At 35.2% G+C, this 25,552-nt stretch overlaps 1 protein-coding gene across 49 annotated transcripts in view; it reads left to right on the forward strand.

Moving 5' to 3' along the window:
* The window catches only part of LOC132132939 (calcium/calmodulin-dependent protein kinase type II subunit beta-like), a 63,917-nt gene that overhangs the window by 6,647 nt on the left and 31,718 nt on the right, over positions 1 to 25,552 (forward strand). For all 49 annotated transcript variants that reach the window (XM_059545515.1, XM_059545519.1, XM_059545517.1 and 46 more), the window contains exons 2-5: positions 1,353 to 1,447; positions 10,670 to 10,729; positions 10,824 to 10,878; positions 12,400 to 12,465. In XM_059545515.1, coding sequence (XP_059401498.1) covers positions 1,353 to 1,447; positions 10,670 to 10,729; positions 10,824 to 10,878; positions 12,400 to 12,465 — 276 coding nt within the window. The remainder of the gene's footprint in view (positions 1 to 1,352; positions 1,448 to 10,669; positions 10,730 to 10,823; positions 10,879 to 12,399; positions 12,466 to 25,552) is intronic.

The following is a 25,552-nucleotide window of genomic DNA, read 5'->3' on the forward strand; positions in this document are numbered from 1 at the left end:
CTTTTTACAACAGAAATGTGAATTCTGCCGGTATTTAGACAGTCTCATGCATACAGATACAGATTCGGGCTAGAATCGCCTACGTATGCGATTTTTTTTGTTGTTGTTGACATTTCTAATCGTAAACACAGCCATGTTGAAGCCTGCAGTAAATGTTTTGCATGATGGCAGTCCACTCTGATTATTATTTTTCGAGAATGTTGCACTCCTGTTTGTCATTGTGCACGTAACTTCATGCTAATAAATCATCAGAAATATTGGTCTTTACCAATATATTTAATCTTTACATTTGTCCTGCCTGTTGTCCGTGGATTTACCTATATTTGGTGTTATTTGCTGTATAAAATGCATCTAGACATGCAAAATCGATTTTACAATCGATTCAATTAACACTTGTCACTCAAATCAAACAGAATTTGAGGTTTGCAATGTTGCGCCCGAAGGCATGGGTTGAAGACCCAGTCAGTGACGTCACGATATGCTAATTTGTTTAAATTCATACCTACGTAATCACCATCACCAAAATTTTACTTTTTTTTTTTTTTTTTACATTGAAACTTGGAGAGAAAAAAAATATAGACCTACCTACTGACCCTTTTTTTTTTTTTTTTTTTTTTTTTTTTTTTTTACATTTTTTTACTTTTACTGCAAACCAAAATATTTTTAAGGATGGCCTGGTTTAAAATTTTATGTGTTTTTTAAATGTTTTTTACATTTACATTTATTCATTTAGCAGACGCTTTTATCCAAAGCGACTTACAGATGAGGACAGTGGAAGCAATCAAAAACAACAAAAAGAGCAATGATATAAGTGCTATAACAAGTCTCAGTTAGGTTAACACAGTACACCTAGCATGGGATTTTAAATAATATAATATAAAGTCAGTGAGGGGCGGGAAGTCACGGATCCAGAGCGGCTGCTTGAGACATGCCGAGTGTATTGTGTAACTGTAACAAGGTGGGCTAAAATTAGCCAGTAAGGAATGACATCAGACCGTTTTCATGTCTGTCTCAAGTGATTTTCATGACGCAGGTCTTGCTGAAAATAGACTCAAGGAGGCTTTTGAAAGACCGAGTGTGTTCTACATTTTGTTCCCATGTGAATATCATGAATATTTGCATTAAACACCTGCGTGTTGTTTTTGTTTCTGATGGAGCTCTGCTTTTGGTAAAGAGCTAGATGTGCATAACAGTTGTTCTTCTTAAGTTCACCCCAAAATAAAACATACATTGCTTACAAATATAGAACAGAAGTGTCACTTTAAGGCATTTCTGAAGGGGTTTGAACCGATTTTTTAGGTTCCACCATGTTAAGTTCAATGGTGTGTTTTCTTCCCTGTCTGTTTCTTCAGGGGGGCCTTCTCCGTTGTGAGACGTTGTGTCAAGCTGTGCACGGGCCAAGAGTATGCTGCCAAAATCATCAACACCAAAAAGCTCTCGGCAAGAGGTAAATCATGACTGCTGGAAAATGTTTTTGGACTGGGAAAAGAGGATTGGTTTGAACTTTAAGATGGATGATATGGCTAAAAACCTGTGGATATTTTGGGTCTTTTACAGATATTTGATACATACCTTAGTATTTATGTACAGTGGTCTGAAATGGCTGAAAATAATGGGTTTGTTTCAAGCAAACGAATTGAAATGATTTAAAATGACATACTTTTTTTGTTTCTTATTTAAAAAAAAAAAAGGCAATTTTGTATTTATATATTAAAAGTACACTACAATTTCATGGTAAGATTTTTTTAATGTTTTTGAAAGGTTGTCACCAAGGCTTCATCTAGTTGATCAAAAATACATTAAAAACAGAAATGTTGTGAAATTTTATTGCAGTCGAAAATAACTGGTTTCAATTTTAATATATTTAAACATTTAATTTATTCCTGTGAAGAAAAGCTGAATTTTCAGCATCAATACTCCAGTCTTCAGTGTCACATGGTCTTTCAGAAATCATTATTATATGCTGATTTACTGCTCAAGAAACATTTCTGATTATTATCAGTGTTGAAAACAATTGTGCTTTTTCATATTTTTGTGAAAACCATTGATATATTTTTCAGTGAATCGAAAGAATGGCATTTATTTGAATTACTGAACCCAGACTTTTGAAAGGTTGTGTATTCTAAAAAAGCATAAATAAGAAAATTACAGTAGTAAACCTAGTTTCTGACAAAAAATAATGCAATATTTCTGATAGGACTTTCTTAGTTCTGCTGAATTTTGAAGACTGTTTGTGTATTTTTTTTAAATACTATGGAAGACAATGGCTACCAGCAACTGTTTGGTTACCCATATTCTTAAAAATATCTTATTTTGTGAATTATCCCTTTAATGATAATTCTAGCAGAGCCCAAAAATGAAATTAAGAAATTATCATAATATGGTCACTTTAAATGACTAGGTGAAAATAAAGATGTCAGGGCTTGTAATTGACATGCCTGTTGTGGTGCTCTGTGATTTTGGGTGAACGTGTCTGTGTGTGTGTGTGGGGTTTGGGAAGTGTTGGCACACTTGGGCCAATCATACACTCTGCAGGTCATCACGTGCAGCCTGACCATTTGGCACACCGCTGACAGCATGTCAGTCCCTTGTGTACACGCTCGAACACACACCCATGGCTTCAAGTACTCAAACACCAGGGCTTTCGTTTGATTCTGCGCTTCTGAAACAAAGCCAGGCCACACTTCAAGTGGAAAAAGTTCAGATTGGCACTTCGTCATCGCTGCTGTTTTTTTGACTCAGCTAGTGACCACATCTGACGCCGCGCTGTCCCGTGACGCCCATGCAAAGATTCACTTTTACTCAGACATCAGGGTACATTCATATTATTGCGGTTTTGCTACAGAAAAGGAGTTTCGATGTCATTTGAAGGCAGTGCCAAAGCTGAAAGAGTTAATGTGGCAAGTGGAAACTGGAACAAATGTGAGAGGGCGGGGCCTGTGTGGAGTGATTGACACTGAGTGTAGCCAATGACGACGCAGCCCCTTCCTCAGCAAGGACTCTTCTTTTATACAACAAGAGCTGCTTTGGGGAAGTTGTGATTTGCTGTGAATACTTTATATGCATAATTGCAGCACCTGCAATGCAGTATGGAGTTGACCTGGATTTACCCAAAGTGCCACAAACATACATGCAGCACAGGAGTGAAACCACTAGATTGATCGGGGCAAACGACTCGGTGATTGTTTCCAATTATAACGGCTTAACGCTGGGATAAATAGCATTAAAAGCGATTGTTTGAGCTGGAATTTTTCCTGCCATGCAGACATGAGCACAGTTGCATTTGATTGCATACAGTTGGTCTCAAATAAGCGGCGTCCTCTGTGTGAATCACTGATTATCTTTAGTTTACCTCCTGGCAGATTTGTTTGCATTAAAATTGCCTGTATTTATTTGCCTTGGGCATTTTGTTGGAATATATATTCTTTGCCTATGATGAATTAATTGTCGCTTTGGATAACAGCATCTGCTAAATGTGCAAAGAATCAATTCCCAATAAAAAAAACTTAAATCCTGGCCTATGGTTGAATATCCTGTTTTAGGACAGCACTGTTAATCAAAGTAAATTTGGATGCATAATTTGGGTAAAGATGTTTGAGATTAAATATCAATAACTATCAAATAATTTTAACAGTAATAATAAACAGTCATGAGTTAGCTTTTAATTGCCATTTTACACACTTCGTATGATTTTTAGAAGTTGATTGGGGTTTTGATACAAGCTATTTTTTTTCTTTTATTGTTTCTGACTAAATAAAAGCTTGATATTGTAATGTTTGAAATTGACAACCATAAAAGTTACTATTGCAATTTTACAGATTTGCTGTAAAATATATGTATTTTAATTTTACAGTAAAGTATTACAATAGTAACATTTCAAATTTTTCTGCATAAATAAAAGTTTGAAGAGAACAATAAATGATAGTATTTTAATTTTCCAGGTTAAAGGAGCATTGCGTAGGTTCTGAAATTTCTAACCATTACTGACACCAGTGGCCGTTAGAGGAACTGCAGCCAGTCTTATCCTCGTACTCAGTGCGCACGCTCTTTTTTTTTTTTTTTTTTTTTTTACTTACGAGGAGTGTCTGTTGGTGTCTGAATTGTGCTGGAGGCTGGTCGCTTCTTTCCATCCGCAGAGTCCATTTGAAAACACTATTGCCGCTGCTTACTATAATGGCTGGCGTGCCGTACGGATGTAAGCCCAAGTAGACGAGAACGCGCATGACGTCACATTTTGTGAATTTTCGCGCCAATTCGGGCCCGACTCCTCCACACACAATTGAGCCTACAGGCTGATAGAGGCAACCGTGGTGGACAGTCGAGGTGTTAATCGTCGAAGTGATAATCTCTTTTTTATTAAAATCTGGAGGTTTTATTATTATTATATTTTTTTTTTCAATTTAATTGACATTTTTCAAAAAACAAAAAAACAAATCACAATGAGTTTTTTCCCCAAATTGTGCCACCCTTATGAAATATGTCGCATTTTGGTAAATGGGTTGGGAATGCCATTTTAATGATGTAATTTAAATATTGATGGGATTTAGAGATAGTTTACAAATGTCTTAGAGGTGCAGTAACATTAATTTAATTTGAAAAGTGTTTTTGATTGTAAGTGAACTTCAGAGAAATAATTGAAATGCTTGATAGTTGTAGAATGTGACTGTAATGTGTGTGATGTACACCGGTGTGCTTCATTAAGGCTGTCTGGTGATGAGATGGGATTAGATGAGTCTTTCTCTCTCGTCTCGGCAGGGTCTGATGCTCTTTGCTGCAGAGGCGTTTTGTAGTGTTTGGGTGTCAGCGTTCTCACAGCTTCACACCAGTCCCACTGCTCGATGTGACAACTTCTCAAGCTGGTGTGTGTGTACAATGGGGCCACAGTGATGTCAGCAGGAATTTAAATGAGTGATATCATGCCTTTTTTATTTACGTTTATATATTCCCTGAGGTCTACTTATATACTAGCATTCAAAAGATTTGGTACAGGTTTTTTTTTTTTTTTTTTTTTTTTAATTAATACGTTTAATTAGGAGTGTGCAATCTATATCGTTCTATGATAATATCGTAATTGTTTTTTAAACGATATGCGATTTGACATTATCGAGTATATTGCAAAAGCCAATTAAAAAAAAAAAACACATCCAGAGAGTGCATCTATACACTGTGAGTTGTAGGGCTGTCAAAATGTCTGAGAATCTCAGTTCATACTTTTTACTTAAATATTATCAAAATTCAAATGATAATCAAATTTAAAATTCTTAAATTCAGTTAGGGTGAAAAAAAGCTTTTGGCTTCTCTCCTGAGGCCACAAGAGGGCATGTCGAGCAAAATATTACTAATGCATGTTTATTCAAAGCATAAGATAACATGATTATCTTTGAAAAAAAGTGCATAATATTTAAAAAAACAATGTAATAAGCCAATTATAATTAAGTTGCTTAACTATAAACAAAACAGCATCATAAATCTATGCATAGTTTAATAAAAAGGGCAGAAAGCCAATCACACAGAGTACATTTTTCATTTAAAAACCCTAATTGCAGTGGGATAGGGAAAAAATCCGCCATAAAGTCTCAAGATATTATTTTTCAAAGTTGAACTTGCATTAATTTACATGGCTTTCTTAACATGCTGTTCTCTTGTGAGACGTGAGTGCAACAGTGATAAATGTCCCTCTAGAAGATGCGCATCAGTTTTGACTTAAAAAAGATCTTCTCCGCATTGATGTTCTATTTTACAGCAATATTTGTAATTAACAATGCAGCCTCATAGGCTAACAAAAACACTAAAATTAAATGACACTTACATCGTTATCGCGTCTCATGCGCCACTGATAAGGCTGCCTTTTTAATGCACATCCAAAATTTGGATTCGAATGTGGATTTTATTTAAAATTCAAGGAATATTCTAAATTCAAGTTGTAGGTTAGAATACTGCGTGAGCACATTTAAAGTTCACTCTTTCACTGCATAATTTTGTCTATTAAAATACATTTAGAATTCAGAATCAGAATGAGCTTTATTGCCAGGTATGTTTACACATACGAGGAATTTGTTTTCGTGATAGAAGCTCCGCAGTACAATAGAATGACAGCGACAGAACATAAAACACACATAATAAAAGAATACAAAATACAAAAAGTAGGTAAGGAATGACAATATACAAATTGACAATTGTAGGCATGGTATATTACAAAAAGCAGTTATGTATGTACAGGTATATTATGTGCAAAATTTAAGTGTACATGAAGTATGTGTGTTAGATAAATAAGTGTATGTGTATATAAATATAAATAGTGTAGTGTGTTCCACAGTTTTTATCAATTGTTCATTAGATGGATTGCTTGAGGGAAGAAACTATTCCTGTGTCTGGTCGTTCTGGTGCTCAGTTCTCTGTAGCGTCGACCAGATGGCAACAGTTCAAAGAGGGAGTGTGCTGGATGTGAGGGGTCCAGAGTGATTTTAACAGCCCTTTTGCTCACTCTGGATAAGTACAGTTCTTGAATAGATGGGAGGGTTGAACCGATGATTCGCTCAGCAGTCCGGACTACCCTCTGTAGTCTTCTGAGGTCCGATTTAGAAGCTGAGCTGAACCAGACAGTTACTGAAGTGCAGAGGATGGATTCAATGATGGAGGAGTAGAACTGTTTCAGCAGATCCTGTGGCAGGTTAAACTTCCTCAGCTGGCGAAGGAAGTACAACCTCTGCTGGGCCTTTTTCACAATGGAGTCAATGTGAATGTCCCACTTCAGGTCCTGAGAGATAGTGGTGCCCAGGAACCTGAATGACTCCACTGCAGTCACAGTGCTGTTCATGATGGTGAGTGGGGGAAATGCAGGGGGGTTTCTCCTGAAGTTCCTCCAAAAACTCAAGATAATATGACCTTTTGTGTCTTTTATTGCAAATGTGATATTGATTTAATAAAACAGTTCAATAAACAAGAAGTTCATATTAAATGACTTAAATTTTAGACACAAGTTCCTGTTTTTGCTCCATTTCATCAACCTAAATGGTTCCAAACAAACAGCAGAACTGTTTTGCGTCTCTGAGCTGCTCACAATGGTGTTTTGTTACTGAACCAATCAGCTTTTTGAACGAATCAGTTGAATGAATGACTCATGCAGTGATTTGCCGCCTCTTACTGGCTATTTTAGGTTTATATTTAAAGTATATTTTCCTTTTTTTCCCCTAAATTATTTAAACATCAGTATTCAAAGTTGTTGTTTTTTTTTACATCAAAACATTAATTATGCATTTGTAACTGCATGCATTAAACAGTCTGTGAATGCATCCAAATTTTTTTTTATGTCTGTACTTTTTGTACATTTTGTATTTTAAATTCAGTTTTGTTTAAAGGTTACTAAATGTTTTAATGTTTTTTTTTGCTTAATTTTAGGTAATGACAATAACCATGCACAATATTAGTATTTTTGCTATATTTGTGATCAATTAAATGCAGCTTCAGTTAAAGAAAATCATAAAAAAATCTTCCCAACCTCTAACTTTTGAGTGATGTTCTTGTACCAAAACACTCCTAATTTAATTTGACCATTTTACACCCTCTATCATACAATCAGGTTTTAATATGTCTTCTATTTGCAGCTCAGAAGAAATGTATGTTTTTATAGTAAATCAAAAAGAAAATTAGATTTCTCATGTTAAACATCACTAGTCAGATTTTTAATGCAGCAAATCCATACTAGTCCATTTGGGAACACTCAATGATGCTGGGATGATGGACAGCCAGCTCATCTGTCTCTCTCTATCATGCAGATTCGTTTGAGTTGAGCGTGTTATCCACACGTCTGCTTGATGTGAAGTCTGACCTCCGCTGCCATGTTTGAAGTGATGTGGAGACCACTTTAGATGTGTATGTTTAACAAGATCTGATCTGAGATCAATGTGAATTGAGCAGGAACTGTTTGACTGGAGAGAAAAACAAAAATCACACTCCTTCAGAATTGAAAAAAAAAGCTTGTACGTTTTGTTCAAAAGATGTTTAATTAATTATGAAGGTTTATCTATTTTTAAATGCCAGCATTATACATCTCATCCTGTGATGACAAGTTAAATCCAAGCCTTTTTCAGGATATTGGGCTGTTCACACTGGCAGAAAAAATCGGATTTTTTTTTTCCCACATCTGACAAAAATTGAAATTTTATGCACACGTGTAACACAAATATCCACACAAGATCAGATTTTTTCCCCATCCGATCTGAGCTGTTTCCAAATGTGGTTTTAAATCAGACATCTGATATCCAGACGTCCGACCTGTGTCTAAACACACATATCTGATTCCCCGCAGAATCCCAATGCAAGGGTGACCCATTTGTCCATAAAGATAGCATTGTAATACCGGTGTGCTGTATGCGCTCGCATTTTATTGAGATGGAAACTTTCAAAACAATTACACATTCAGGAGCTGGTTTTTAAGCTCTGCCCAGTGAATTTTTTAAATACAACAGTTTCTCTACTAAAAGCTACATTTATATTTCTTAGCAATGAGGTGATAACTTTCAGTGTAAATGCAGCCTTGGTGTCATTTTTGAACAATCCATCTACAAAAAAGGCATAAAAGTAAGATTGATTGATTAATGGATTTTTAAAGAAAGAAATAATTCAGTTCATCAAGGATGTATTAAATTGTTCAAAAGTGACCATAAAGACATTTATAATGTTATAAATATCTGTTGTAAATTGTTACGTCCCAGGGTTTTTTTTTGTACTCTGTGGTAAGAAAATGCTTGTCTGCCCTGATTTGCGCTGTTTCTCTTACTCACTCTCTCACTCAGGTTAATTACCATCAGCTGCACCTCGTTGGGAGTATGCCTGAGTCTGAGCCGAAGAGTATTAATACAGCACTCAGAGAAACCTATGGAGAGGAACACTTCTCCCCCAGCCTCAGACTGAGATTGTGTGTTTTGTGTATTGTGTATTGTGTATTTTGGTGAAGTCCTGTGTCTATCCTTGAGTTGAGAGTGGACTCATACTCATTTTGTTTGGTGCTAAGAAGTAATCAGGTTTGCTTTCTAGTGTTGACTACTTTACCTGTGTGTAATTAAAAGGTATTGTAGGTAGTCTTAGCTTTCTCCATTTTGGGGTTATCTGGGAAAAGTAGGGAGAGGGTGCCTTTTTATTTTATACATTCTTTTTCTCCTGTTTTCTGGTTAGAGAGGGAGCTCAGGGAAGTTTTTGTTGTTGATTTTCATCTTTGTTTTTGTACAGGGAATATAGCTCTCTTAAACCTTATTTAGCCTCTGGTTTTCTTTGTTATTTTAGGCCCTGCTCTCTCCTGAAGATCTATTCCCATCCTTTGTTAACCATTTCAATTTATAACCGAAATAAATACTTTCTGTTGTACTTGAATCTGCTTATTTTCTTTTTGCTCTCACTCTGAAGCCTGAGGCCGAAGTGTATCCTCCACGTAATTTTATTTAACGTTACCTTTTATTTAAATATCATCTTTTTCTTTGTTACTTCCCCTCCTGACCCCTAGACTGGGAGGAGAATGTAACATAAATAAATGCTAATAAATGATTTGATAGTAATAAATTATTTTCTATTCATCAAAGGATCCTGAAAAAAAGTGTAATGGTTTCCACAAAAAAAATGAAGCAGCACTGCTGTTTTCAACATTGATAAAATCAGAAATGTTTCTTGAGCAGTAAAACAGTATATTGGAATGATTTCTGAAGATCATGTGACACTGAAGACTGGAGGAATGATGCTGAAAATTCAGCTGCGCATCACAGGGAAAAATTACATTTTACAACATATTCAAATAGAAAACAGCTATATTAATTGTATTTAAGAATTTTACTATTCATTTTACTTTATTTCTTTGAACATTTAAATGATGGTACGCATAATAGACTTATTTCAAATACAGCACTTTTAATGTCATTTTCACAGTGTGAATGCAAACCTGACCCCCTTTACTGTCTTTATAAATATTCATGGTCTTATTGTGCATGGGGATTGGTTTTCATAATCTTTCTTCATAATGCAATGGCTCTCTCCACCTCTGCAGATGAAAGAAGGATGTGTGGGTGGGGAAAAACAATGATGATAATCAATTGTCACGATCGACCCAAACCCCTGTGGATTAAATAGTGCCAACTTACCATTTCATGTTTTAGTCTCAGACATGATTTCAGTGTATTTGCATCAGCGTGATTTTCTAACAGTCTGAATCTACTGCAGTGGTGTTCTTATTTATATATCAGATTAGATTATATTTTTATATTTTCTGATTGATTTTAATTTGAAAGTTTTAGTAATTTAGTAAAGTCCTGGTCTGTATAGTTTTTGTTAGTTTTAGTTAGTATTTAGTTGAGTTATTTTTTATGAACTTTGAGTTAAACTAAACGAAAATGAGAAATGTTTTATTTCAGTAAATTTTTTTATTTTTTTTAATGGTTTTAGTTAACGATAATAACCCTGATTTGCTGTAATACTTGAGAATCTGGCATATGGTGATTAGTTAACTTGCAGTTCACTAAAATTAATGTGAAACTGAAAGAACATGGTTTTCTAGTAGCTAAAGTTCATGAAATTCCAGAAAATAAAAAGATTTATGCAAACTGTTAATTGGTTAAAAAAGCGTTTTTAACATTTAACTGTCCCATCTGCATGAGGCTTAACACAGACCCAATTCTTTCCCCAGATCACCAGAAGCTGGAACGGGAAGCCCGTATCTGCCGTCTGCTCAAACATCCCAATATTGGTGAGTCCGTTAAAGTCAGCTTCACAACGGAAACGGCTCCTTGAATTGTGCTGTTTGAGTGAATTGCAAATGAAATTCTTTCTCTTTAATGCAGTGCGGCTCCATGACAGTATATCAGAGGAAGGCTTCCATTACCTCTTATTTGACCTGTAAGTGCTTCCATATAATATGGTGCATCCTGTCTCTATCTCTCTGCTTTGTTTGTGCACAGTGCGCTTCAGCAGACGCCCACTCACTCTAACTTCCCCTCGCATCTCTCTCTATCTCTCTCTCCTCCGTTCGCTTGAGAGCCAGTTTCCATAGCAACAGAGCCGGGCTGCCCAGCCGAAGAGAAATCCTGCAGCAGGGGTTTCCCCCCCTAAGCCCCAGTGTTCTCTCTTCTAGAGGATTCCCCCATCCATACTGCTCTCTCTCTCTCTCTCTCTCTCTCTCTCGCTTAATCTTCTTGTCATGCACAACCACAAAAGATCAATACAGCTGTCTTTAGTTTATCTTCCTTAACTGTACTTGTTTAATAAATGCTGCTTTATTTATTTATACTTATGTATAAAGTACATCACTCACATTATACATACATTTATATGTTACTTTTGATACAAAAATGTGCACTTTAGTTTACTTGCAAATTGAAGAATGCTTTCTCTGCAGTAGAACTAAATACTGCGCCATTGCTTGAGCTAGTGTTGCTGTGTCAATCTGTTCGTTCTCATGCGGTTTTCACTTTTGGGGAATCAACCCCAATTGGGGAACAAGACCTAACCAAATTATAACACAAATCATCTTTCATTTATTTAATTTATTCTTTTTGGTTAAATTGTTACTTCATTGATTCTTATTTTATTATTATTATTATTATTTATTATTATTATTGTATTAATATTTATGTAACCAAAAATATTTAATTTAAAATGTTGATTTGATAATTAATTGAATTACTATAATGTATTTGTTTTTATAATTATATTATTAGTTTCAATAGTAGTTATGTTTTACATTTATTCATTTATTACTTTATTTAATAATTATTTATTTTTATATATATCATTTGAATTTATATTACAATTGTTATATATTTATTATCATTTATTCATTAGCTGTCTTAGTTTTATTTTTTTTATTATTGGGTTATTTAATGTAAAATTATTTAATTTAACAGCATTTTCATTTATTTTATTAATATTTGTATTTTATTTTATAATGTTGCTTGCATCCAAAAATATTTAATTTAACAATATAAATATATATTAATTACTTATTTTATTATTTTATTATATTTAATGTATTTATGTAGTATTAGTTTATTTTATTATTATATTAGTAGTACATTTGTAAATTAGAGAGACAGATGATTTTTTTCTATTTTTTTTTTTTATTAGTATGTAATTTTATATTTCATTATTTCTTATTTCATTATTTTAAATATATTTATTTTTATTTTTTAAAGTTTTGTTTCATTTTGTTTGCATTCTTATTTTATCGTTTATTTTACTTGTTATTTTTCTTTCATTTGCTCCATTTAATTAAACCCAGTCATGCTGCGAATGCTTTTGTAATATGAATGCACAGATGTTGCTCTGCCGGTGTAAAGCACACCAAACTGAAGTTGAAGAATGACAGAATAAATGTGAACATGGTGACTGTGGTAGTGATATCTTCTCTCTGTCCTGTAGTGTGACGGGTGGAGAGCTGTTTGAAGACATCGTAGCCAGAGAATATTACAGTGAAGCTGATGCCAGGTAAAGCAGCATCTCCATTTCATCCTGTTGTCCTGTCCAGACCCTCACCTTGGCCAATTCCTCTCCATCCTCCCCATCCACACTTCTTTGTTCTTCTCTTTTTACATGCATTTTAACCAGATAAACGTGTTTTTTTTCACATATTCTAGTATAATATGGGAGTAACAGTTTTGTCCAAATGATGTGAGTGATGAGTTTTGTTTCAGAGGCTTGTTAAATGTTTGAGGCAGTGTCTCACTGTGGCAGCAAGCGTGGGCTGCATCTCTCTCTGTGCGTCTTCTTCTACAGCTCCCTTTACTCTGGTTCCCCATCGGCCTCTTTTTTTCATTCCATCTTTTCCTGTTTTCCTCTCTGCATCAGATCTTCTTACAGACAAACACACACACACACACACACACACTGCAGTCACCCTCAGGAGAAAAGCTTTAATCAATTTGACTGTGTGGGTATGCATGTGGGAGTGAGATATACAGCGCTAAAACAGAACAAGAGATACTTACAGAGGGAGGAAACACAAGAGCGGGCGAGCAGTGAAACTACTGGAATCCATGAGCTCATCAGCCATATTCGTGGGTAGAAATGTGTCACGATGCCGCCAATGTATCCGTCCCCGAGGGCCGTAGCCCCTCAACCTGCCTCCACTAGAGCAATGGCTGAAAGTAGGTCTCTAATTAACACACATAATGACAGTGTCAGCTCTGCTGCAAACCTGCAAACTCGCTTTAAATGAGTTTGATCCGTTTCCATAGCACTGGAAATCCCTGACAAAAAATGACTGTTTCTTCACAGGTGGGTGATTGCCTAATTAAAAAGTCTCTGCCGTTTGATTGTTTATAAGTCTGATTGATTGCTTTAAGGACACATTAATGCATTTTTTTATCAATGTTTATTTATAGCTATATGTATTTATATTTATATTTAGATTCTAATGCTCACCATGGCTGCATTTATTTAATTAAAAATGGCGTAAAAATAGAAAAATTGTGAAATGTTTTTACAAACTAAAAGAGCTATTTTTTATTTGTATATATTGTAAATTGTAATTTATTCCTGTGATGCAAAGCTGAGTTGTCAGCATCATTACTCTAGTCTTTAGTGTCACATGATCTTCAGAAATCATTCTAATATACTGATGTGCTGCTCAAGAAACATTTCTTATTATCAGTGTTGAAAACCGTTATGCTGTTCATATTTTTGTGGAAACTGTGATACGTTTTATTCAGGATTCTTCGCTGAATAGAAAGTTCAAAACAACAGTGTTTATTTGAAAATATAAATATTTTGTAAGATTATAATGTCTTTATTATAAATGTCTTTAGTGTCACTTTTGATCAATTTAATGCATTCTTGCTGATTTAATTAAAGTATAATTTATATTATAATAAAAATAAATAAACTAACTGACCCCAAACTTGTATTGTGTATTTTAATTAAATGTAAATGAATATACATATAAAATAATGAAAACATTTAATTAAAACTAGGAATTATTTTCTTCTTTCTTTTTTTATTCTTTTTTTTCTGAAGCTGAAAATGTTCACCTGTAATGTAACTCATAAATTCATACGCACATTACTGATAGGTTTGTAATTTTCAATACCTTGTTAAAAATTCCTTTTCCTTTTTTTTTAGTCATCATAAAGTCTGTATAATCCGTTTCATATTTTAGTGACAGATCAACAGAATCGGCAACAGAAATGTAGAAAACATGACAGAAAACCAAATGTTTCAGCTTAAAGAAAACTGAATACAAAATCAACAGATGTTTTTCAGTGGCAGTGTAACACCTAAATCTAAAGTGACCTTTCCCCCAATTGGCCCAAAACGCTCTGAAACTGTTCCCGGGTCAACGGGTCATCTTTACAATTGAGCCTGTATTAGATATGTGTTTTAAAAAAACACTGTTATCATCTCAGAAACCAGCCTCTCAAACACCCAGACACACACATACACGGATCATTTCCATATCTTCAGCTCTACTCCGTTTGATTCATCCACCCTTCCCTCTATTTCTCCATCCCACGTGTGATCGGCAGCTTCACAGCGCCCTCACAGGAAATGATGCGTCCGGCTGCACTGCTGTTGTTCTGCGTTGTGTAACATCAGCTCTTTCACTTTATCACTCGTCCCATTTCATCATTCTTATCAAACAGTCTCTCTTATCTACGATGTTCCTTTTGGGCATTCACCACCTCCGTCACGGATCTCGTCCCTCATCCTTTCTTTGTCTTTTTCTTCCCCTTCTGTCCTCTCCTCTCCTCTCTTGCTTGTCTTTGCAGTCATTGTATCCATCAGATTCTAGAGAGTGTCGATCACATTCACCATCATGACATAGTGCACAGGGACCTGAAGGTCAGTATGGGAAGTGCACTGGCCCACTGCATGTGTCATGTGACTCTTACCTGTTTCCAGCCGCCCATGTGTCTGTCTTGAATTGTACTTCTGGGAATTTTGGTGTGTTTCTGCATTCGCTGGCTGTTTTCACACTCTGTTTGATTGTTTGGTTTGAACCCGAGTTCGATTCCCTTCTTGTTGACCCTGCAGGTCTCTTTTTAAATTGTGTTATTTGGCTACAATTTGCAGTGGATTTGCATACTTAACTCTATAAAGCCTGCTTAATCATATTTGATACAACAATTTCTACAAGATCTTAACTAAATATATAAATATCATCTTACTAAGAGATATAGAGTGGCAACTGATATTTATATGCATTTTATGTAGGTATCTGCTATACTGTTACACAGACTTCATTGATTTACATTGCAAGCTATCAGAATTTAATCTTATTTTTTGGCCTTATGAATATCAGCAACTGTACCATATTTCATATTTTTGCTCATTTTGGGCCTTTTGAATAAAATGTAGGTGTTTTTGTTTTGTAAGTATGATCTCCATATTTTCAGTATAATAAACTAAATAGTGCTGCAAAACGATTAATCGCATAAAAAAAAAAAAAAGTAGTTCATATAATATTTGTGTGTACTATGTATATTATGTATATATAAATACACACACATACAGTATGTATTTTAAAAATATTTACATGCATTTACATGTATATATTTATATTAATATAATTGATATTATAAATAAATCTAATATATAAACAATGTTTTTTTCTGAATTATATACATGCATGTCTGTGTATTTATATATGCATAATATATATACATAGCACACACACATGTATTATGTAAGCAAAACTTTTATTTTGGATGTGATTAATCGCGATTAATCGTTTGGCTGCACTAATACTAAATGCACCATAAGCCTGATGTGTCAAACTTAGTAATATGGTAAACACAAACTTTTTGGGTTTATTACTTTTTTGATTATTTTATTTTTGTAAAGTTTTTGTCTAAAGGTTAAATATACTCTTTTACATTTTCTGATTATTATTACACATGTCAGGATTTACAGGGTTAATGTGAAGACAAAATTCTGAGCACTTGCGGATATTTTATTTATTTTTTACCATTATAGCTAGAAAACAGTGTAGGAGATGGCCTAAAATTAAAAAGGTTTTTTTTTTTCTTTTTTTTTTTTTAACTATCAACTTTTTAACTTTAAAAAGCACAGGGCATTGTGGATGAATTGCAAAGATGAGAAGCATGCGCGTAGTTTGCTCTGAATTCCTCCACAGGTCTGTTTTCGGCTCTGATTCATGGATCTGGATTGTCTGATTCATGGATTGTTGTAAAGTCACTTTAAAGAGATGTGTACAGAAAAGCATCTGTAAAGACAATTTCGAATTAGCTGCAAAAAGAAAGACCGAAAATAAAGAAATTAGGCTTTATTGCTTTCACCTTAAGGTAGTATTTAAACCGAAAATAATGGTGTCTGTATTTATTTACCTACCTTTTTGGGTTTCCAAACCTGCACTTTTCTGATTGTTATTTATTGTTCATATTGTGAAAGTAAAGGGAATCTTTTGTTGTTTTAACCCAAACCAGTGTCATTTTAGAATGATTTCTATACAGTATTTATAACATTTTGAATTAGCCTTTATTTTTATTTGTTCAGTTTTTATTTTCATTTTAGCTTAAGTTATTTCTGCGATTTTGTTACTGTTATTATTATTTTTTTATTATTATATTTATTTTTATTATAATTATAATATGGGTTAATTAACTTTTATTACAGTTTTAGTATTTTGTTTAATCTTATTCATTTCAGTTAATTGCCAAGGCAACATTTTTCATTTTCATTTATAAGTTTCATCTAATATTTATATTTCATTTCAGCTGAATATTTTATTTAAATTTAGCATTCAGCTTGCTGAAAAAGGTCAGGTATTGCTCTTTTTTTCTTTTCTTTTTTTTTGCACAGGAGATTTAATTGAGCTCTCATTTAACCATCAACACTGTCTCAGGTTGTTCTCTTAAAATTCCAGTAGGAGTATAAAATAAGCATCAGATCATGTGGTCTTGTGAATATTTGGTGTTTGAGTTCATATTGAGACTTGCAAACTCAGTCTGTTGGCTCTCAATTTATTTGTTATTTTAGCTTTCTTTCAATTACAGAAAGTTTTTATATTTTAGTTATACCAACCCACTGACCCAAACATTCTTCAAATTATCTTTACTTTCCACCGATGAAAGAAGGTCAGGTTTGGAATGACATGACGTTGAGTAGAGTTTTGGGTGAAGTATCTCTTTAAGGTACTAATATTCACCCTTTAGGAGTAGATAAGGTAGGTTTAGTAGTTCTGACCAAACCAGCTCGGGTCAGCACCAGATGCTATATTGTGAAAACAGTCGAATCTGCTCTTGATGCACTGAGAGTGTCTTCTGCTCTCTCTTTGTTTCTTGTCTCACTCTCTTACTTTCTCTCTGTTGTTTCAAAACAGTGTCATTTATCTTTGCAATTGGGTAATTCTCAGGCGCCTGTAATGCATTGTTTCAGTCAAGCCTCGCACTGAGGATGACAGAGTGCCGCTGTTTTGTTAAATAGTCACTTGAGTGAAGGGCTCTTTCTGCATTTAAATACAGGAGTGAATCCCCTAAATTATAGTTTTGTTTGTGTATGGATCAGAACTCTTTCTTGAAATTGTGATGACTGACACAGTTGTAAGCATAGCACTGTTTTGCCATACTGCGCGACTGATATTTGCTATTTTTGACCAAGTAATATTACAGCAACCAAAGACTTATTATGTTCAGTGATTTTGACTGTGGAAGGTTGCTTTGCAGAGCACGCTCTTGAAGGGTTGCCATGTCCACTTATTAAGTGACTTGTTATTAAGCATCTTTGGGCTTGTTGTTTGGGCTCGGCTCATAAAGCGATCCATTTTATGGAGGAGATAAAGTAGGCAGGTGCTGGTCGTGATATTTTGGTATGTGGCTTATTTTCAACTTTACATGGTTTGATTTAAGTTGGTTATGGGCTTGTTCTTTATTGCTGTATTTTATAGTATGATATGGCAACACTGAGTTAAGATGTACCTCGTTCCCTGTTATTTATTCCACTGCAACTCCATCACGTTTTAATATGCCATTAAAAACAGATTCCATTGACATTGCATAGAATTTCTGCAAATGCAGTTGTTACTACCTGAATTTTGCAGGAGTTATTTCAGTTGTTGAATGCAGTTGTCACTTCTGTAAATTAATGAACAGGATTAATCCGTAAAAGGTGAATTGAGTTTAGCTGCAGTGTGTATGTGGCCATTGTTTGGTTTCATTTAACCAACTTTTTTCTCAGGTTGTAATCCTAAAATACCAGTAAGAATATAGCGCTATAAAGTTAATAATAATATAAGCATAGCTCAAATCATTTGATATTTGGGATTCATATCAAGAATCAAAATCTCAATTTCCTCTCAAGGAGAAAAAACTGGGGTCATATGCTGTGAAAAACATTATATTGTAATATTGTATGTTTTAGATTGAGTTGTTTGATGTGTAAAATTGGTGGTCGTATGTTAATGATTTGTTAGGATTTCAGAATTATTCATTTCTGCAGCTTGGCTCCAATAAATTCTAAAAGTTTTGAGCTCTGGAAGTTACTCTGTTTTCATAGTCAAACTCTTCTATCTCAAAAGATCAAGACAAATTTGATTCCTTGCTTATAACTACTATAATGAGGTCCCATCTGATTTTCTGTCTTGGAAAATCTTTTTACGTTATATTAGTGAACCAAACTGTGTTAGTTTAGGGCAGGGGTTCTCAACCTTTTGGAAGCTGCCCCCCCCCCCCCCCCCACACCAGATAGATAGATAGATAGCCCTAGACTATTATTTTTAGGCCCACATTATTATTATTATTATTACTATTATTATTACTATTATTATCATCAGTAGCGGTAGGTAGGCCTATTATCATTACTAGGCTGTTGTTATAATTGGCAGTAGCACCAGACTTCTAATGTGAGCTTGCAGGCATTATTATTATTATGAGTAGTAGTAGGCCTATCATCATTACTAGGATATTGCTATATAATTATATGAGGTTACATGCTTTATTGTTGTTGTTGTTATTATTATTATTATTATTATCATCAGTAGGCCTATTATCATTACTAGGCTATTGCTATAATTGGGAACTGCACCAGACCTCTGATATTAATTTATGCTTTATTATTATTATTATTATTACTAGGCCTAATAGTTGGCATCATCTGCATTTTTTACAGAAGCTTGCAGGTAGGTGATGTTAATGTGAGATCTGAGCCTGCTTTGCCTTGCAAAGACCCTCAATTATTGGCTCAATGTTTGATAAACATAGCCTCAAATCATCCTCAATTTGTGCACGATTGCGGTATTTCGTTTTGAGTGCAGTCATTTTTGAGAATCCTGCCTCACACAAGTATGTTGACGCGAAAGGAAGGAGAATCTTCAAGGCAACATCACTGAGTTGAGGGTATTCCTTGCATTAATGCTGCCCAGAATGACGAAAGAGGGCAGGAGCTAAAGAGTTCCTTCAGTCTACTGTCACTCTTCAGCTCAATAAGCTGTTCCTGCATATCAATTTATAGCTCGTTTGCTGTGTACACAACCGGATCTCGAACCCACGCAAAAGAGCGATAATCCTCTTTAAAGTATGTCGCAAATTGTTTTCTGATTGCTGACAGGTGCTCAGACGCTGATTGACATAGAGAGGAGAAATCGTGTGACGTGCCTGCATCAGTGATAAAGTCTGCGAGGTTGGGGAACATGTTGCATTTCCATCGACTGATGCTGCCATGCCAGAGGTCTAGTTTTTGTGTGAAGGCGTGCACTTTGTCTGCAAGGAGCAAAATATGAGTTTCGCGGCCTTGCAAAGACAGGTTGAGGCCATTCAAGCGGTCAAATATATCGACCAAATAGGACAGAGACGCAAGCCACATAGTGTCATCCAGATGCTTTGCCAGATCTGAATTCTGTCAAAAACCACTTCACCTACTTTCGCAGCTCAAATCGCTGTAACACCCGCCCCCTGGAGAGACAGCGAACTTCAGTGTGCAGAAGCAGCTGTTCGTGCCCTGACCCCATCTCATATATATATATATATATAAAACTAAATACGACCTCACGTTTTATACGTTTGCAGCCTCTGAAACTTCTGTCCGTCATAAAAATTAACTCGGATGTTTCGATTTTCTGCATTTTTCGCATCCTTAGCAAATATTCTGAGGGGTGTTTTTGACCATTGAGAGCCACCAAATGACAAATATGAACAAACGAATACGACAATTTCGGACTCAGTCAGGGTGCAAGGACCTTAAACTTTCGAGGCTTGCGAAGCTTCTCGAGGAGAAATCAAACAAATGAGCGCCATTTTCTAAAGTCTATGAGCGCAGCACACACAAGTAAACTAAATTGACATACTGCTGTTAAATTTCAAAATGTGGTGTTTTTGTATTTATAACATTTGAATACAGTTTAGCAACATACATCACACGACCTGATGACCAAGAGAGCTGACAATTGACCATCACTTAATTTACCATCACCTCGCGATTGAAAATGTGACACTGATATGACAGTTCAACAAACAAGTTAATAATATTAAGTCACTTACATTTTAGACTAAATAATGACTGTTTTGGTCTATTTTATAGATCCGATGAATCCAAACAAAGAACACAACATAGCGCATCTCACAGAAACACTCTTATCATGTTTTGAATGATTCAGTGTTTTGAACAAATCGTTTGAGTCAAAGATTCAATGACCCATTCACAAACATCTGTCTCATTCTTGATGAATCGACCGTTTGAACGAATAGTTTAAAATGAACGACTCAATGACTCGCTTAATAAAACCACATCACCTGCATTTGCGCTCACTATCCACAAACCAATCAAATTTGTTAAAAGTTTTTTTTTTTTAAATCAGTCCAAACCAGTGCTAGTCTTTGCTGAGTTATGTATACAAAACTATAAATTTTATGACAGTAGTTTAGTGATAAAAAAATTTTTCACTTTTTTTTCCCTCCTATCCTGTAGCCTACTCGTGCCGGCGGCCCACCGGTTGAGAACCAGTGGTTTAGGGGATCTTCAGTTGGCCGCTTGTGGGCCAAATCAGCTATCAATCATTTTTATTGCCCTTCAATTGATATTGATGAAATTGCTGTACGGCCAGAGACGAATTCAGCACTCAGTGGTTGTATTTGGAGCAGAGCTGGAGGTTCAGTCTATGGTTCAGACAGGTGCATCATTTTTGATTTGCGTGTCATATTAGGTAGATGAAAACTAAACCTTCAAAGAAAAAATGACAGGAAACTTAGTTGAACAGATGTGCCTCATTTCATCATCAGATGAAGTTATAATGAACTGAAATGAAATAATCTGTTGAAATATCTAAGAATCGCACTTGCTCTAGTGTTTGTAGGGCAAATATTAAGAAAGTTTGTTCTTTCCTAATTTTTTGTTCATTTATTTTTAAGATTAGAAACATGCTTAAAGATGTTATTAATCATGTCAAATCAAGTTGGCAACATGTTAATTCATGTTATTACACGTCTCTGTGGAATACGGGATTCTGATTGGTCAGTTGCAACATTCGGAGGTTTGTTTTTCCTTGAAAACAATTGGTAAAAGCTGATAACACAGGTTCATCCGGGCAAATGAAGTCTGTGCTATGTGCTTACTAGGAACAGTTTTTCTTCCTGGAAGCTTTGCATTTGGTTTGCTAATAAAATAAAAAAACTTGATTCAATATTAAGTTTACAGCTATTTAATGATGTCGTCCTGGTGTCACAGACTCGCTCTCTCCTTTCATTCAAACGCAGTTGCTGCCCTTTTGCAACAGTTGTTTTCTAAATTGTAATGGATTATAAGATAACTAACCTATTTTAAAACAGTTTTGTCTTAAAACAACATCTTTTATCTCCATAAGTAATTATGTGGTTAAATGTTGTGTAATAAATTATATGACTGCACCGTATCCCTTAAAGGCAGGGTAGGTAATAAATTTATAAACAACTTTCTTCCAAATTTGTTTAAACTTTCTTTATATATCAATGCATAATTAAAATGTAAGTACTCTGATAAAAAGAGTATAAAAATCGAGTGACTCTAGACCGTTTAATCTGTATTAAACACCGCTCATTATTTCCATTCGGGACGAAACATAGGATTGGCTTAGGCGACTGTCACTCTCTCGCAACCATGGCAACCACCCTTTTGCCACACATGACCTGCCCACTTGCGCGCGCACGTTTGATTTGAGGAATTCAACAGGCATGGATCCTAGGAATGCCAAAACAATGGCAGAGAAACAGCAAGCAAAATTCACAAGTACCGGCCTATGCAGTTAGTGAAGGCAAACCAGGCAAAAAAAGAAAGACAGTAACAGTACAAGAAAAGTTAATGAACAAAAAGTCTTTGGATAAACAAAGAAATAAAACGTGAGTTAATATCGGCGTGGCTTTCCAGCAATGGCGAGAACTGAGGGAACTAAAGGGGCTGAAAAGTGACTCCTTGATGGCTTTATTTCTGCTGGACAGGTAAATCTTTCTTTTTGTATTTTGATCATACATATTTTTTTGTTTATTTTTTCATGAAGCATGTGTCATTAGCACACGTAGCTGCGTAATATAGCTAACATAACATTACTTAGCGAGCCGTAGTAGAGACTTTGGAAGGAGCCTAGAAGGGAGGGGGTGGAGTGAATGGAAATAATGAGCTGTCTTTAAAACAGTAGTGAGAGATCTACAGACACTCGATTTTTATACTTTCTCTTTCTTTTTCTTTTTACTTACATTTTAATTATGTATTGATATATAAATAAATTTGAAACAAATTTGGAAAAAAAGTTTATACATTTTTTACCTACCCTGCCTTTAAATGCTGTTCACGAAAGTTTTGCGTTCAAATATAAAAAAAAATCATATTTTGTGTCTTAATATTTATTTATGTGGCAAGTAGCAATGTAATAAGCAGGATAATGTACATCCAGCCGGTGGTTATTGCAGAATAACCCCCTACAGTGTGATCGAGACCCCAGGGCAAAGCTGGTTACAAAATGTTAGAAACATGTTTATTCGTGTTAGCTACATGTTAAAATATGTTAGCGATTTGTTAAATAATGCTAGGAACATGCTAATGCATGTTAGCAGCATGTAAAACATGCTAAAATATGCTAATGGTGTTCTAAATCATGTTAGAAATGTGCTAGCAACTTGTTAAACCATCGTAGCAATTTGTTAAAACATGCTAGCAATTTGTTAAAACATGCTAGCAATGTGCTAAATCATGTTAAAGCATGTTAGTGACATTTTATTTACTTTCTCTGGAATTTCAAAGTAGCTTTAAACTTTCAGAACCTGATTTCCCTGTTGAAAAAAAAACAGCATATGCTGGTTAGGTAAGTTTTGACGCTGGGATGCAGGTTTAAGATGGTCCTTTTGCTGGTTTATGCTAGTTTAAAATGGTCCTTTGCTGATTTATGCTGGTCTTTGCTGGTTTATGCTGTTTATGATGGACCTTTGCTGGTTTGTGCTGGTCTTTGATGGTTTATGCTGGTTCTTTGCTGGTTTATGATGGACCTTTGCTGGTTTATGCTGGTTATGATGGACCTTTTGCTGGTTTATTCTGGTTTAAAATGGTCCTTTGCTGATTTATGCTGGTCTTTGCTAGTTTATGCTGGTCTTTGCTGGTTTATGCTGTTTATGATGGACCTTTGCTGGTTTGTGCTGGTCTTTGCTAGTTTATGCTGGTTTTTGCTGGTTTATGCTGTTTATGATGGACCTTTGCTAGTTTATGCTGGTCTTTGCTGGTTTATGCTGTTTATGATGGACCTTTGCTGGTTTATGCTGGTCTTTGCTGGTTTATGCTGGTTATGATGGACCTTTGCTGGTTTATGCTGGTCTTTGCTGGTTTATGCTGGTTATAATGGACCTTTGCTGTTTTGTGCTGGTCTTTGCTGGTTTATGCTGGTTCTTTGCCAGCATATGACCAGCATAAACCAGCAAAAGACCAGCTTAAATCAGCATCTCAGCATTAAAACGTATCTATCCAGCATTAGCTGTTTTTTTTTCAACAGGGTTTGTCAAGGCAACATCAAAGTGTCATGTCAGGTTTTTTTTAAGTACAACAGTATTTTAGTTTTTTAAATCCGACTACCGTATTTTTCGGACTATAAGTCGCTCCTGAGTATAAGTCGCATCAGTCCAAAAATACGTCATGATGAGGAAAAAAACATATATAAGTCGCACTGGACTATAAGTCGCATTTATTTAGAACCAAGAACCAAGAGAAAACATTACCGTCTACAGCCGCGAGAGGGGGCTCTATGTTTATTAGGGGTAGACTACAGGAGCACTGAGCAGCATAGAGTGCCCTCTGGCGGCTGTAGATGGTAATGTTTTCTCTTGGTTTTATTTCTCTTGATTCATGTCAAATTAATTTTGATAAATAAGTCGCACCTGACTATTAGTCGCAGGACCAGCCAAACTATGAAAAAATGTGCGGTACGTTAATGTAAGTAAACTCATTATTAAGGGTGTTTAGATTAGTTTTTAATGTCCAGATCTATAGTAATGATTCTGAAAAGTGTTTTTCCACCTTTAATTTGGCCCCCAAAACAGAGGAGTTAAAGAGTCTTAGTGTGGAAGAACTAGAAAACAGCTTTGTATATTCCAGTTTTACAACACACACACACACACACACACGTTCTCTCTCAGTAAATCAGCAGCACACGCCTACACAGGCTGACTCATGCTGTTCACCTCCCTCTCCTCACACACCGGTACATTTCCTCCAGCCTATCTCACCACACAACTGCCAAAAAACACACTCCAGTCTGCTGCAGCGCCTGCCTGCCAGTCTTACCTTGGTTCTTTCTCTTTCACCTTCTCTCTGTCTCTCCTGATGCTCGCTCTCGTCGTGGGTGGTGAGATCGTCTCACCCTTGAGTGTGTAGTGTTAGCTAGAGCTTCCTGTGTTAGTAACACAGGGTTTCGGGTTTGCAGGAAGAGCATTGTGTATGCTGTTTCAAAAGATGTTGATGCATGTGACCACTTCTGTGGACTGAACAGAGTTAATGGCATCAAGTAGTAGGCTTTATTTTATCCATTAGTGTGTCTCTTTTTACCTGTCAAGAGTCTTTGTTTTGGGTAACAGTGGTTGTCTTTCTCAAGTTCCAAGTAACTTTTAGTCTTTTAGTTTGAATGCTAATCCTTCAGTTTTCTTTGCAGATAAGATGAATCCAAGGGTGAATCTCATGAAATTGAAATCTCAAATCAAAAGAGAGAATTAATTAGTCGAACTTTGACCCCTTGATAACGGCCGTTAAAATTTGGGAATATTTTAAATGCTAAGAATTATTTTTATTTTGTGAAAATATTTATATTTTTTATAATTGAAAAATGTCTCTATTAAAATTAATTAAAATGTATAATCTTTTTTAATTTGATTTGGGAGGTAAAATACGCTAAACGGTCATTAAAAATAATGTCTCAAAAATGCATATATATGTTTTTTATTTTGCGGGGGGGAGCGGGGAGAAATTTGACGTGGACATGATAGGGAGATTCATTCTATAGACAAAACTGCCACACTTTTATGAAAATTTACTAGACTTCTTTGGACTTCTCTTCTTTGAAAGACTGAGTCATTTAAAATATATTATGCATTGCATCAGTCTTTGACATTAATTCTGG

Source organism: Carassius carassius, chromosome 49 (assembly GCF_963082965.1).
Source record: "Carassius carassius chromosome 49, fCarCar2.1, whole genome shotgun sequence".
Lineage (NCBI taxonomy): Eukaryota > Metazoa > Chordata > Actinopteri > Cypriniformes > Cyprinidae > Carassius > Carassius carassius.